The 16043-nt window shown below is 43.1% G+C and overlaps 1 protein-coding gene and 1 long non-coding RNA gene across 2 annotated transcripts; both read left to right on the forward strand.

Moving 5' to 3' along the window:
• Nucleotides 1-1688: 1688 nt before the first annotated feature.
• Nucleotides 1689-14331, forward strand: LOC104239902 (uncharacterized). The gene is made up of 2 exons (XR_714269.2): nt 1689-2105; nt 13930-14331. It is a non-coding gene; the product is annotated as an uncharacterized lncRNA (long non-coding RNA).
• LOC104239901 (uncharacterized) lies at nt 2126-13923 on the forward strand. Its single transcript, XM_009794638.2, has 2 exons — nt 2126-7022; nt 7135-13923. Exons 1-2 carry the CDS (start codon nt 6903-6905, stop codon nt 7378-7380), a joined length of 366 nt encoding a protein of 121 aa, XP_009792940.1. The 5' UTR covers nt 2126-6902; the 3' UTR covers nt 7381-13923.
• Nucleotides 14332-16043: the final 1712 nt, after the last annotated feature.

Raw genomic sequence — 16043 nt, forward strand, 5'->3', positions numbered from 1 at the left:
ACGATTGATAGGTAGTTTTGGATTGTGACAAGTTGGAATTAGAGCCCTAGGCTTATAGGTTCTATGGGTCATGAGCAAGTTTAGTAGAGTCTTGTGGATTGGTACAGAGACACTGTACTTATCTTCGTGAGGCTACCGAACTATTAGGAAAATATTACTTTCTTGCATTTTTGTCATGCAAATTTGTTAAATTCCAAAGTTTGAACCTTTACTCTTTTATTCTCTCAAAGAGGGTGATGACACGTTCAACCAAATTGGATGGGTAGGCACAATACCTCCAAGCAGGGCTGTGAGAGGTCGGGGCCAAGGTAGAGGTTGGGGGCGAGGTAGGACCCGCACTACAGATAGGAAAACACCTTCGGAGTCACCAGTGTCTCTACAGAAGGAGTGGTTTCAGATATTGTTAAGTTGGTAGGACCAGCTCAGACACTAACGACACTTGTTGCTCTACCTAGTCTTCAAGAGACTTTTGCCCAGATCTTGAGTGTGTACACGAGCTTGGCTCAAGCGGGAATAATATCAGTTCCACTAGCTACCTCTACGACTAGGGGAGGAGCCCAGACTCCCGCCGCCCGTACACCGAAGCAGCTAGCTCAGGGTTATCAGACACCAGGGGTTTGGCTCGTTATTGATGCTCAGCCCGACGCTGGACCATCTTTGACTAATGAGGAGCGGAAGAGGTTAGATAGATTTCAGAGGCTTCATCCTCCCCAGTTTAGTGGAGGATTGTCAAAGCATGCTCAGGGTTTTCTCGATCAATGTCATCGGATTCTTCGCACAGCGGGTCTCATGGTTTCCATTTCTTCACTACTTTTCAGCTCACATGGCTAGCCTATAGGTGGTGGAAGACTATGAGTCAGTAAGACCGGCTGGCGCAGTACCACTTACATGGTATCAATTCTATGTTCTCTTATTAAAGAGGTTTTTCCCACAGACTCGCAACAAAGAGTTGCGTAGGGAGTTTGAGCATCTATGACAGGAGGGCATGACTATGACCCAATACGAGATGAAATTCACAAAGTTGGAGTGTCATGCGGTATTTTTAGTCACTATTGAGAGGGATGTGAGCACATAATTTTTACCCGATTAAAATACTCCTACAAAATTCACAAAATAGGATTTTCTAATTATTTTAATTTTTATAGAATTTTAGGAATTTCTTGTTAATTGTTGTTTGCATTTAGTTGCATATTTAACATTTTAAAATTATGATAAAAATACCAAAAATGTCTAAAATATTTCATGCATCTTAATTGCATTTAGGATTTAATTACATGAGTTAATTGCATTATTAAATAAAAATCACAAAAATAATGATCATTTTTACATATTTAGCTTTTAGTTTTAAAATTTGTACTTCCCTTTCATTAGTGTTAAGTTAATTAATTATGTTGATGTTAGAAATAGATAATTAATTTAATTTTATAATTTAGAATCTAATTTAAGGATTTTAGTTAATTTGTTTAGGATATTAATTAATATAATTAGGATTTTAAAGTCAAATTAAAGAAAAAGAAAAAAGGGGGAAAGAGAGATGGTCTTGTTTTGGTCCAATTTTGGGCTAAACGTCTTCAGTGGCCCCGTTTTGGTCACAACTAATCCCCACCCTTCATCTAATCTAATCCAACGGCTACTAACTCCCTCCCCATCTCCCATAAGAGTGTCCGAAACCGCCCCCCAAATCTAAAACAAATCTTCATTCTTCTCCATCTCCCTCACCTATCCCAAACCCTAGCTGCCTCTAAATCCCTCATCCCCACTGGCCGGCGTTGGCGCACTAAACACCACCAATCACCTCCAAACCTTCACCCTATAATCTCCAACTCCTCCCCAATCTAAACCTCTTATTATTTGCTCCGAAATCTTCACCAAAATCAACATATTATAGATCTAAGATTCCAAAAACTTGAGTTCTATCCACTCTCAGATTCTTCATGATTTACCGCGTATTTTGGCTCGAAACTCAAGTTAATCGATTGCTCTTAATGAGAGCTATCAAGTTATGTTAGCTTCGATCCATTTCGAAGCCACAGAATCCATTCGAGTTTTGGTTGGTTGGCCCGTTTTTCTCTTCCAAATTGTTTTTAGTCGTGTAATGCCTCCAGGTATAACTCTTCTCATTATTTCCCTTTAGTTTCTATTTGTTCCTTCACAGTCATTTCCCTCTTCTTCTTTTGTTTGATTTCAGTTATTATTTCGTATTTTTATTTTTGTTTAAGAATTGCATGTTTAAGTCGCTTTGCATTTAGTTTGTTTTACAACAGATTATAATACTTAGTTAATCAAGTTGATTTAGGATTAGTACATGTTTTGTATGTCTAGTTAGTAGTTCAGTACAAGTTAATTAGTTTAATCATTTTTTTGAATTAATCAGATATCAAACCAAGTTGTTGATTGAACAGTTTGGTTTTTGCATTTTTTTTGTTCTGATTCGTATGGCTCTTGTTAGGGTTCATTTGTTTTTTACCGTGAAAATGGTAATAACAATTAAATTTGATTTAGTAATTCTAAAAATACATGGTCTATTTTTATGCTAGTTGTTAGGCAGTTGATGCTATATGAAAGACTTAGAAATGAAATAAGAACTTAAGAACGAGGTGTTAATCAAACCGAATCACTATCTATTGGGGCCTCGAGCTTGCCTATCCGAGGGCCTCGAGGTCGATTTTGAAGCTCGATTGGCAGCTATCTAAGGCGGTCGATGGCGAATAACAGTTATAAATGGATCAAGGGTGGCTCTTTATGGCCAATAATAAGCAATACATGACGAATAATGAGTAGAATCACAATAAATGTGAGCATTGAATGAAGTAAATGAAGTGATAAGATCAAGAGAATATGTTAGAGATTAGAGAGAATGTTCTTGTATATTTAGTATGAAGCAACAAATGTTTACAAAATGACATGGGTCCCCTTTATATTAGAGGGGGAATCTAAACATAGTACAAGTGCATTTATTACAAAGATATGGAGATGATACATCTAACTAATGCCAAGATACGGCTTAGACTGGCCTGACAGATCTTGTCGGTTCCAGCTTCATGCCTTGGGAACTCCCCATTTTCTTCCCATAACCGTCGATCCCACACCGCCCCGAGGTCGAGCATCGATGGCCCTCGATGGGTGAGACTCGACTGTTATTTCGAGCCTTCGAGACGTTATAACGATGGAAAATTGGACCCTCCGATTTTACCGTATACAGATAGTCCCTGCATTTCTTAGAGTAGAATGATAAAAAATGAACTTGATAACCATCTTTCTGAATTTCCCGCGATAGCGTTATACCGATGGCGTCATACACGTAACATAGGCTTTTATGACAACCCATATGTCCCGTCGTTTCAACATTCCAGAGTCATTCAAAGCACTACCGTTTCTTCTTCTTTAAGGTAGTAATATCGTCGTCGGTTCAGCTCCCAAGGACGCATTAAATGCGCCTGCTATTACGTCTTTCAATGACAATAATGGTGCCTGTTGGTTACGCTTCTGCCCCTCCTATAAATGGGGGCCTCCTGGAACCATTTGTTTTCAAGTGTTCTTCAATCAACCTTCCTCAAAATTTCTTCTTTCCATCCTCATCCGCTGTCATTTCCCATGTCTGAGGCCCGTGGCCTCAAGGCTATCTGGTGGCGTTCTGATCAGTTATGCCATGGTTTTTTCCTGGGGCTCTTCCCTGTTAAGCGAGACTATACCAGCTTATTGTTGTTGTTGTTATTGTTATTGTTGGCCTGAGATGAGGAGACATGGGATCGATTTCTCCCGACTTAGGAAAATATTTGGACTTTACATCGCTGCTCACAAGGGAGTTCGGACTATGCACCGCTGCTCACCTCCCCAGACTACCCGGTGCGACGCCTCACTCCCTTTGTATTACGTGGAGTGAGGTGGTACTATCTACTAACTGTTGCCTCCCTCACCGGGGCAACAACGCAAGAAGTTTCTTTACAATAGTAGCACTGGAAAAATCCATACTAGCCAAATTTTTTACTCAGCCACTTCTTCGTTCCTTTCTGCCTTTTTTGCGTCACTTTGCCCTTCTCCACCACTTTCCTCTTCTTCATCTTCGCCCTCAGAGATACCATTCTGGAGGGCTGAGATGAGACTCCCGGGGAGGTGGCATTCGAAGATATTGCCACCGAGGATGCATCCTCAAGAGTAGGCTAGGCTCTAGGTTTTTACCGTATGTGTACCTTTTGCTTCTTTGTTTCTGTGTAAAGACCCCTTGCGGGCTTTTGTAATCATATGTAAGGACCCCTCATGGGCTTTTGTAACCAAATGTTTATGAATGAAAAATGTTCCTTTAATTTGTCTCTGATGCACACTATTTTCTCTTCATCTATGCTTGTGTAGAATCTAAGTGCATGACCCCATCGGTCGATGCAAATATCGAGCCCGGGTTGGACTGATAAACTCGGGTGATCGAAATCCTAACTGAGAGTAAGGCTTCGAACTCCTAAATTAAGATTTAGCCTTTAGACCCTGCGATAACCTTCGAGGGAGGATTCGCTCGGAAGCTCGAGAATGGAGACTGCCTTCAGGCTTTCGAGAGCAGTCCCCGAGTGAGGGTTAACTCAGGACGTTCGGAAACTTGTCTTGAACTTAGTGTACATGGCCTTTAGGCGTTGTAGATAGGTCCCGAATGAGGGACTGCCTGGGTATAGATGGTATCCATAGGACAAGCCCATACGAATAGAGTTTTTAAGTACTTGTTTTTCTCCTTGAGAGGAGCCTTCGAAACCAGGTACCATCATGAGTCTTATAATGACATCGACGGCCTCTTGGAGAGATCCCCGATATCGGATACCACCTTGGGTCTGGTGGTGATGCTAAAAGGCATCATGGAGTCTAACCTCATTTTGATTGAAGTCCTCGAGATCAGATACCATCTCGGAACTGGTGATGATGTCAAAGGCTTCCTGGAACCTAGCTTTTTTTTATGGAGGTCCTCGAGGTCGGGTACCACCTCAGGACCAGTGATGATGCCAAAGGCTTCATGGAGCCTAACTTTTTTTTGATGGAGGTTCTCGGGGTCGGGTACCACCTCGGGACTGGTGATGATACTAATGGCTTCCTGGAACCTAACTTCTTTTTGATGGAGGTCCTCAAGGTCGGGTACTACCTCGGGACTGGTGATGATGCCAAAGGCTTCATAGAGCCTAACTTCTTTCTGATGGAGGTCCTTGAGGTCGGGTACCACCTCGGGACTTGTTTGGTGCGTGGGTCTCCAACCTCAAAACGTCATACGATGCTTGTCAAATTGGCGACACAGTTGTAAAGTGACCGAGGAGATCCTGCCGGTACATCTTCCCAAAGCGATTTCGGCTAGCATTTTAATCAGCCTCTAGGGAAGGTGGATCTCCGCTGCTTTTTCCATATATAAAGCTGCTTCCGCCCTTTTGGAGATTCTCTCATTCTGAGAAGTTACCCTTTTTTGCTGCATTAGACTTTTCATTATTTCAGTATTGACGCTCTGGTCTAAATTCCTGGTCCAGTTCTCCAATTTTGTTGTAGTTATGAATGCTATATCAGGATCCGTTTGGCAAGGAGGAGAGAGTTTCGCCCCCGTTCTTGCCTTGTTGGCTCGGAGCATTTTGCTTCAAGAGGGGACTTTTCACCAGAAAAGTACCCCGATGCATAGGACCAACAGGAGCATATCTTGGAGTTTACTTCTTAGATAGGAAAGGGACACCTTGAGTCGGTTAGGAAAGACTGTGGATGGGGGGAAAAGGTGGTACTACAGGAATCTTCCCCGGATGAGAGTATTACGGACCGTGCCGAGGAATTTCTGAATATGTTCACGTACCCCTTCACACTAGGCACCCTTAACAGGGTTGTGCTTGACTTCTATCAAAAATATCGGGCTACCTTGGCCTAGATTCACCCGTTATTTTGGCGGATAGTGTTGATGGTGAGGTTCTTTGCGGAGAAGGCAGGGCTTGAATTTTCACTTAACCATCTTATCAGATTATAGCGGCCCTTTCATCATCGAGGTTTGATAACCTTATGATGTCGGTCGGCCACGCCTTTCATTCTCGATGATGAAGAAGACAATGGTCGGGAGTGGATGAGTCTATTCGTCCGAGTGCGAACTGCAGATATTATCCCCGTGGAGTTTATGCCGTTCCCTAAGGAATGGAATCATACACGTAAGTGGTATACTTGTGCCTTCACAGTTCTTCAATTATGGCGAAGGGGTGTGCCGTAAGTATGCCTTTTTTTCTTTTTCTGCAGCGATTTCGTGGATGCCGTGCGAGGTTCCCGATCTGTCGGATTGGGTTCGGAAGTTGACGACCCACTCGACTCGCAATGAGCGTAGGTGGAGAGCTTTGTCTAAGGATATGTGGGAGGCAAAATACCACGGTATGTGCCGTGCGATTTGTTCCCTTCTTTTAGTTTAAAAAACATTTGCTCTTTCTCCGTGCTAACCCTGTTATTGTAGGCATCAGGGCCTTCCGAGGTGAGGCGGCGCCCCCTTGGGGAGGGGGGGAGAAGGATCTCTACCTCCTGGGCTAAACAATGATAACAATAACCAAGAGATACCTTTGCAGCACGATGGCGCTCGGTGCAAGGCGAACCTGTGACGGGGGCTTGGAACGGAAGCGTTGATCGAGCCTGCCGCGCCCGTGGTTTCTGGTTTTGAAGAGGCGTCTTATCCTCCTCTTTTGCCTTCTTTTTCCATCGAAGGTAATTTAAGGGATACTCGAAACCCAGGATCATATGCACTGAGCGACCGTGCCTCGACCGGGGTTGACTCTTTCGGAACTGAGGGAGCTAGGTTAGCAGATGTGCACTCGACCTTCGAGGAAGCATAACGACTTCACTATGTGGTGAGTTTTTGGCATGGGCCTTTTGAGTTCCGTGCCTTCCATTCCTTACTGAGTTTTCTTTTGCAGACCATCGATATGCTTAAGTTTGAGATGCTTTGCCATGAGGTCAGGCTGCGGAAAGCTCTGGATGAGGAGAAAACCCTGAGGCGCCTTCACGATGAAAGGGAAGTCGAATTGGCATACTTGCAGTGTGAGGTGAGTCATAGCTTGAATTATGAGAGCTACTTGAAGGAGTAGGTAGTTTTTGTTCCGAGTGAGCGGACATTCCTCCTTCTAGCCCCAGAAACTAATGCTTTATTTATTTCAGTTGCAGAAAAAGATGGAGGGCTTGGAGCACCTTCGAGATAAGGCTGGCCAAGCCAAGCACAAGTATGATGAGTTAAAGGCTCAGGCGGATGCTCAGGCTTCGACGAAGGAGGGTGCTCTAGCTAAGGCTTTTGCCCTTGAGGTTCAACTTCGCTTAGCCCATGACAATAGCTTGGTTCAAAAAGATACGATTGCGAAGCTCGAGACCGAGCTCTCAAAGATAAGGGCCGAGATTGTGGATGCCTGAGCTGAAACTGTAATGAGCCGAACTAAGGCTGACCAGAAAGTGGCGGTCTATTTGAAGGACGCTGCCGATGCTCAAGCTAAATTGAGAAAGGTCCTTGACCGTGAAGATAGGAGCAAAGAATACGCTCAGTGTAAGTCTCGACGGAAAACCCTCAAGGAGATCCGTGCTAGGGGATTTGACCTCTCGAAAAAGTTGTCGCAGGCGAGGGCGGATGAGTGTGGTGCTAGTTGCTTCTGTCCGACTCCGAGGATAGCGAAGACGAGGCTGATGAGCCATATCCCCCAGGGGGGATGTAGATTTTGCTTTCCGATTCTGTACGTAGTACTTTCGAAGTATGTTGTAAATGGAGTTTGTATTTTTCCGTATGTATATATAAAGAAGAAACCTTGCGGCTTTGTTTCTCCTGCATTTCTTTTCGCCTTGACTTTAGCCAAATGAAATGGTCTCTAAGCAGAGTGGAATCCTTAGATTCATGGTATGGTCTTGAGGCTCATTGGGTTGGCCCGTAGACTCTTACACGCTTTTGCTCTTATGTATATTTAGGCCAACTGTTTTGGGATCAGTCCCCGAGTCAGGCATTGACTCGAGCTTATTTGACCCTCAAGTTGTCAAATTTTAGGCTGACGACAGTGGCTCTTACACTTTTGTTCGATGCGACCCTTTAGTGTATGTGGGCTGGCGACAATGACTCTTATGCATTTTCCCTTAGGCATATTTAATAAACTGTTTTGGGTTTAGTCTCCGAATCGGGTTACGACTTGAGCTCATTCGACCCTCAAGTTTTTGAATTGCAAGCTGGCCCTTAGGCTATTACGAGTTGGGTCGGTGCGACCTTTTATGTGGGCTGGCGATAATGGCTCTTACGCCTTGGGTCGATGCAACCTTTTATGTAGGCTTTATTTTTCCCTCGATAAGGATTTTTTGAAATAGTGTTTTCCCGACTCTTCGATAGCTTAATAAAAGACCTCGATTGTGAGTCGTTATATGGCGATGATCGAGCACCTCGGGAGGTTTGGCTCGGAGGCTGAGTATCTCGAAGCGGGTGTGTAAGAATTGACATGGTCAAAGCTCTTTTGCCTGTATCGAGGGTAGCCTGTTTAACCGGTTCTTTTTGAAGTATATTCGGAGTAATTGAAGGCCTGTGATTTATAGCAACGGTCAGGCGTCCTGAGTCGCATTTGTTTGGCTGGTACAACCTTGTGACTGGAGTCATTTGTATTTTGTCGAAGCCTTTAAGTCCCGAGTGAAGTAGTTTCGGCATCTATATCAAGGTTATGCCTTTTTAGGGGTCTTACAAGTTCGATATATAGTCGAAACTTTGAGATCGGGTTGATGCCTTTAGTAAGGTCTTACAAGTTTTTCATGCCTTTGAGGTATTACAGTTTTGGATACTTGGTACAAGTATGGTTCATGCCTTGCTTGAGGTTTTACAAATATTGTTGTTGCCTTATATATAGGTCTTACGAGATCGAGGCTGCCCGCATGTAGCCTTATGGCCTCGGGTTTTGATAAGTCAATGGAGATGGCGCTTGACGGCAGTCCCCGAGTCATCGACGTTCCTTGACTCGGGAGCCATTACTTGTAAACTTGGTATTGCCTCATTGAGGGCTCATAATTTCGGAATTTCCGACCCGGAGGTCATTTGAGTTTTTGATGCCAGTCCCCGAGTGTTCGGGTCGCCTTTCGGCTTTGAACGGTTCTGTGATCCTTTTGTTGCCTCATTGAGGGCTTACAATCTCGAAGCTCTGACCTGGGGGTCGTGTTGTTGTGAGTTGTTGATGCCAGTGCGCGAGTGTTCGGGTCGTCTTTTGGCTTTGGAGCCGTTTTTTGCAAAAAATGTCGATCTTTCTTGACACGCAAAATGCTTTAGTGAAGTATTCTTTGATTACTTGGTGTAAGTATACATATCTTTGCTATTTGAGGGCTCAATTGTTCTATATGGACATGGTTCATTTGACCATTTGGCCTGGTACATTATCTTCCTATCGAGACCCCTCTTGATGCGTCTTGGCTTTCTCCGAATAGGTGACCTCCCGAGGGGATGCCTCCCAGTATTCGAGGTTGATTGCAAAAGGAAGCCTTGAATACTTATTGAGTCTTCCTTAGGTAACATATGGATGTTATCCTCATTAAAAACCTTGCTGGTAAAACCCTTTTTGGGATAAAACCCGGTCGAAGGAAAAAAGTGCAACGCATGCTTTTGAAACCTAAGGCGTTCGATTTCGAAAGTGTTTTAGCCGTTTTGATCGGGTACCTGCACTCGGGTCGGTGTAGAATATAAATGAAAGAGGAAGGAAACGGTCATACCTTAGCGTACGATGCGCCGACGATGTTTCGAGCCCTGATACGTTTTAGTTGCTTATGATGAGGACGCGGTACGGTCCCCTACTTTGTTTAGTTGGGATAGCCGGGAGTGTAGTTTGTTATTGTCATTTTAATGTTTGCTTATCCTTCGACTCTCTCGAAGGTGGAGGTGTTAGTGTCAGGGCCACATCGTGTATCGCAAACATTTCTTTCACTGCATGCTATTCCCCGTAGATGGTCTTAATCCAATCTTTTGTGGGGAATTTCATCATCTGATGGAGGGTGGAAGGTACTGCTCTCATGCAGTGTATCCACAGCCTTCCGAGCAAGGCGTTGTACCTCATGTCTCCCTCAATGACATGGAATTTGGCATTTTGGATTATGCCGGCCACGTTGACTGGAAGGGTGATTTCCACTTTTGTTATTTCGCTCGCCATGTTGAATCCGTTGAGGACTCGAGAGGCGGGTATGATTTGGTCAAGCAGTCCGAGCTGCACTACTACCCTCGACCTGATAATGTTGGCAGAGCTACCTGGACCACAAGTACGCGTTTAATCTGAAATGTATTTACAAGAAAAGAGATTATCAGTGCGTCGTTATGGGGCTGAGACAAGGTCTCGATGTCCTCGTCGCTAAATGTGAGGGCATCTTCGGGTATGTAATCCTGGGTTCGCTTTTCTCTGGTGATGGATATTTTTGTTCTTATCATCATGGGCTCTTGTGGGGCATCGATGCCTCCTAAGATCATGTGGATGGCATGTTTTGGCTCATTCGCTTCGTTCTTCTTGGCTGCTTCTCTTTCTCGAAACTAGTATTTGGCTCGATCGCTGAGGAATTCTCGTAGGTGACCTTTATTGAGTAGTCTGGCTACTTCCTCTCGGAGCTGGTGGTAATCCTCTGTCCTGTGTCCGTGTGTGTTGTGAAACTCACAAACTAATTTATGATTTCTTTGCGAAGAATCTGATCGCGTAGGCCTGGGCCACCTGGAGTCTCTGATTTTACTTATGGCGAACACGAAGTCTAATACATCTACGTTGAAGTTATACTCTGACAAGCGAGGTGCCTCTACTAGCCCTGTGTTCCTGTCGAACCCGGCTCTGTTGACGAATCCCCAGGGGTTTTGGCCTCGGTCCATCCTTCGGTCATTGCGGGGTATGTTACACCTCGGGGCGTTTCTCCTGTCATCGGTGTATGGATGGTACCTTTCTTTGTTTGGCTTTGGATCCTTTGCCAAAAGCCTTCTTGGGTATACCAAGCCCGAGGGTGCTCCTAGTTGGTCGCCTTCAGCCCTGATTTTCGATTGGTATCGATTGTGAACGTCTTACTAGGTCACGGCGGGACAATTTGACCAGTTACTGTTTCAACTGCTTTGAAGCGACCGAGCTTCGCTCATTTAGACCTTGAGTGAAGGCCTGCACTGCCCAGTCGTCGGAGACTGGTGGTAGTTCCATTCGAAAGCGAGATACGAACTCTCGCAACATCTCATTCTCCCTCTGTTTAATCTTGAAGACGTCGAATTTCCTTGTTGCTACTTTGATAGCACCGGCATGTGCCTTTATAAAGGAATCTGCCAGCATGGCAAATGAGTCTATGGAGTTGGGAGCTAGGTTGTGATACCACATCATTGCCCCCTTCGAGAGTGTTTCCTGAACTTCTTTAGTAAGACAGACTCGACCTCGTTGTCCTTTATGTCGTTGCCCTTCACTGCGCAAGTGTCAGCAGTAACGTGCTCATTGGGATCTGAGGTCCCGTTGTATTTTGGAAGGTCTGACATTCTGAACTTTTTTGGAATGGGCTTTGAAGCCGCTTCCTCTGGGAACAGCCTTTGTATGAACTTCTTCAAATCCACACTTTTTAGGATCGAAGGTGCGCCCGGGATTTGGTCGACCCTAGAGTTGTAAGTCTCGACCTTTTTGTCGCTGGCTTCTATCTTCTTATCTCCCGATTCGATCCTCTTTGTGAGGTCCTCGAGCATCTTTACGATGGAGGGGTCAGCTACTGACCCGTTGTTGCTTGACCTCTTCGGTACCTGCTCGGCCCGAGGAGCCATCCCTGGTGCTACCGTGTTGGGAGTTTTCTGGTGACTTTGCAGTTGAGCAATCGCTAGCTGTTGTGCCTACAACATTTAAAAAATAACATTAAGGTTCACCTCCCGTTTCTCCCTAGCCGGGGTTTTCTAGGCTTGTTGTTGGTCTCCTTGGTGCACACTCTTGTCAGTGTGGGAGCTTATATCGACGTGTTGAGCATCGCGTGAGACCGCGTCCGCGGAGATCGGTTCCGGCGCGTTCTTAGGGTTTCATGATGGTATGCCAGCACCTGGAACACCTACGCCATTTTCTCCGTGGTTCTCAAGATTGTTGTTTACTGAGTCGGACATTTTGACCTGAAATCAAAGATCTTAGACAAGAAAAAGCGTGAAAGATAACTTGCGTTATGTTGTTAAACCACCAAGAAAATAATCACTATTATTTTTAGCCCCACGATGGGCGCCAAACTGTTTATCGTGAAAATGGTAATAACAATTAAATTTGATTTAGTGGTTCTAAAAATACGTGATCTATTTTTATGCTAGTTGTTAGGCAGTTGATGCTATATGAAAGACTTAGAAACGAAATAAGAACTTAAGAACGAGGTGTTAATCAAACCGAATCGTTGTCTATTGGTGCCTCGAGCTTGCCTATCCGAGGGCCTCAAGGTCGATTTCTGAAGCTCGATTGGGAGCTATCGAAGGCGGTCGATGGCGAATAACAATTATAAATGGATTAAGGGAGGCTCTTTATGGCCAATAATAAGCAATAAATGACGAATAATGAGTAGAATCACAATAAATGCGAGCAATGAATAAAGTGAATGAAGTGATAAGATCAAGAAAATATGTTAGAGAACAGAGAGAATATTCTTGTATATTTAGTATGGAGCAACAGATGTTTACAAAATGATATGGGTCCCCTTTATATAAGAGGGAGAATCCCAACATAGTACAAGTGCATTTATTACAAAGATATGGAGATGAGACATCTAACTAATGCCAAGGTACGGGCTCAGACTGGCCTGACAAATCTTGTCGGTTCCAGCTTCACGCCTTGGGAACTACCCATTTTCTTCCCATAACCGTAGATCCCATATTGCCCCGAGGTCGAGCGTTGATGGTCCTCGAGGGATGAAACTCGATTGTGATTCCGAGCCTTCGAGACGTTATAACGAAGGAAAATTGGACCCTCCGATTTTACCGTATATATTTGTCATTAACCAAAGTTTAAGGGGGAAATTGGGAATCAAATTGAGCAGAATTTTTTCTTTTAATAGCTGAAAAGCTCTAGAATACAGATAAGGGATCATAAGGCAATAAGGTGAGGAAGTTAGGTTATATTTGGGTTCAAAAAGGGTCAATTTGAAAAGTTAACGGGTTAAAAGAATAGGAAGAAATTCTAGAATTGGACAGCTGTCCATTTTAGTTGCAAAAGATGTCAATTCCCTGATTTTTAGGGAACTGGTAGATTCTTTTTCATTGCTATGTGATTCCTTCATATAGCACATGCTTGCATTCTATAAAAAGGGACCCCCTCTCATTCTCACACACAGATTTTTACACGGAAAAACCTCTAAATATAGGGATCCTTTTCTTCATTTTGGGACTGATTTTAGTTCACTCTCTCTTAGCCTTTACTCTATAGTTTCAGAGACACTCCTCCGTTAGAAAAAGAACAAAAACTCTAAAAAAAAGAAAGATTTCCAAAGCTGTTTCATTTCTCTTCTTTGCTGCATATTTCTGGGAAATTTGAGAAGGTTTTCTAAGTTCAAAATTGCTGTTCGTAGCTGTTTGTGGACTGTCTTTGCTTGCTGATCTCTAAGTTCCTTTCAGTCAACTCTATTTCTCATCTTTGTGTGTTTTTCTACGTAACAAGGTGCACATTTCAACTTTGTTTTCTTTGGAACTATAATGAAATGTTAATTGCCCCTTCTGAAAATCATGTACTGTGATCTATTGTGCATAATTGTGATTGAAATGTTTGATATTGCTGAAACATGATATAGACCTAATATCTAACTCTGTCCCATGCTCAATCTGTTTGTGCTCCCCTCCCCTTGATTAGTACATATCTTTAGTTGATTGTTTAAGGTGCTGGTCATTGATTAATCTTACCTAGTAGAATTCTAAATGATGTTTTCTTGGAATCAATAGTGACTGATTGAAGCTTGTTTGGATTCATGTGACTGTTTCATATTGAAAATAATGTTATGCAGGGCCTATTTGTTTGTTTTAAACTTCAGGAATGAGATGAGAACTGGATAGTGTTTGAAGAGAGATATTAAGAGCAGTAATATACAGATAAGTCTTGCTATTTACAAATGGAATTAAACCTGTTGGACTGGAGTTAGTTAACGAGTTGTATGATTTGACTTCTATACCTTATTTGTATGATAAGCTAATTTAGTATAATAGTTGATTCTGTTGTATTATTTTAAGCCTGTTGTAGTTAAATACAGGCCCATCTGAATCTGTAGTTATAGAGTGATAATTCTATGGAAATTTGTTTCTAAATTAGAATTCTGCATTGGGCTTGGTAAATCTTCAAGCCCAAATCAGTAGAGTTCTATTAAATTGAATTTGAGCAATAATAATGAGCTCATCTGATAGTTTCTTAAGGCTTAGCTTGCTGGGTCCAGGCTTCATAAGCAAGCCTAACTCAAGTCCATTTATTCCGATAGATTGTCTTGTAAACAAACCTGGAAAACCCATCTGGACTTTAACCATACTACTGTGGGAATTTGATGACATCTATTACCCTGTATTGAAAATCATTAACTTTGGTAAAGACAAGGAAGAGTGACTTGTTTGCTCAAACAAACTCCAAGCGTTGTATTTCCCATTATTTCAGCTGAAAGATGAAATGTTAGGATTAAGCTCATTCATTTTTGAAGCCATTTAACCGCATTAGCCTTCACACTTTAATGTCCTTGGCTTGAAATACCCTCTTATAACTTGACATTCTATGAAATCAGACATTAGTATGGTTTTAGACGCATTTTTTTCCAACTAATCAAATCATCGTGACTATGTACACGTTCGCGTGGCATGATTACGATTTCAAAGATATATATTCGTAGCAATGTTTTAGGCGCGCACTTAATCGATTGTCGCAATTGTGTACACGTTCACGTGACATGATTATGATTCCCAAAATAATTCGAGGTATGCGTTCGCACGACTTTGGCCAAACAATCTAATATTAATAAAGCGTGATTAATTGTGTACATGTTCGCGTGAAATGATTTTAACACCCCAAATAAACGGGTTTACACGCATGTGATCCGTTTCCAAGATAAATCCATAATTAAAAGCGGTCAAAATGTAAAATGCACATAGGTTCAAAAATACGTAATTGAACGATTAATTAAGCCAGTATGATTAAAGCGACCGTGCTAAAACCACGGAACCCGGGATGCCTAACACCTTCTTCTGGGTTAACGGAATTCCTTACCCGGTCTTCTGGTTTTCACAGACTTTAGACGGAGTCAAATTTCCTCGATTTGGAATTTAAAATAAATTGGTGACTTGGGGCACCATAAACTATTCCAAGTGATGACTCTGAATCTAATAAATAATCCCATTTCGATTAACGTCAATTAAATTGAAAAAACTCCCTATCCCCTCGGGAAAAAAGAGGTGTGACAAGGGAGAGGATCAAGAGGTTCATTGATGGCCTCAACTATATCCTTCGGTATGGTATGGCCCAAGAGTCTGAGACAGATGGTTGATTTGACCAGATGGTCGAGATAGCTAGACGGTTGGAGCATGTTTGCATGCTTGAGAGAGAGTAGCAGGAGGCCAAGAGGCCTCGTGGTTCAGGTGGTTTTGGTGGTACCTCATCTGAAGGCAAGTCATATCACAGAAGAGGTCGTCATTTTAGGACCGATCAGGCAACACGTTAGATCCCGTAGTTCATCAATTATCAATAGCTCATACAGTTCAGTCATCATTCAGTGCACTTCCGGCACAGAGTTCTTACGGTGCTTCATCTACTCAGGGTTTCATAGGCAGTTATTCAATTTATCAAGGTTAGTCGTAGGGTCATCAACCTCGTTAGAGGAGGGGTTGTCTCTAGTGTGGAGACTTAAGTCATCTCAAGAAAGATTGCCCTAGACTTTTGAGTAGTGCACCAGAGAAGCACACAACCTATGGTTCCAGCACCAGTAGCTACACCACCCACAAAACCAGCTAGGTTAGGGCTCATCGATTCGAGGTCGCCTTAGAGGGAGAGGTCAGTCAAATGGTTGACATGCCGATTATTATGCATTTTCTGCCTGGACAGAGGTAGTTGCTTTCGATGCCGTGATCACGAGTATTGTTTTAGTCT

Source organism: Nicotiana sylvestris, chromosome 9 (genome assembly GCF_000393655.2).
Source record: "Nicotiana sylvestris chromosome 9, ASM39365v2, whole genome shotgun sequence".
Classification (NCBI taxonomy): Eukaryota; Viridiplantae; Streptophyta; class Magnoliopsida; order Solanales; family Solanaceae; genus Nicotiana; species Nicotiana sylvestris.

Bases quoted from the DNA above. Each gene is read 5' to 3' on its own strand.
- LOC104239901 (XM_009794638.2), top strand. From the start codon at position 6,903: ATGCTTAAGTTTGAGATGCTTTGCCATGAGGTCAGGCTGCGGAAAGCT. The intron at 7,023-7,134 runs GTGAGTCATAGC...TATTTATTTCAG, and splicing joins TGGCATACTTGCAGTGTGAG to TTGCAGAAAAAGATGGAGGG.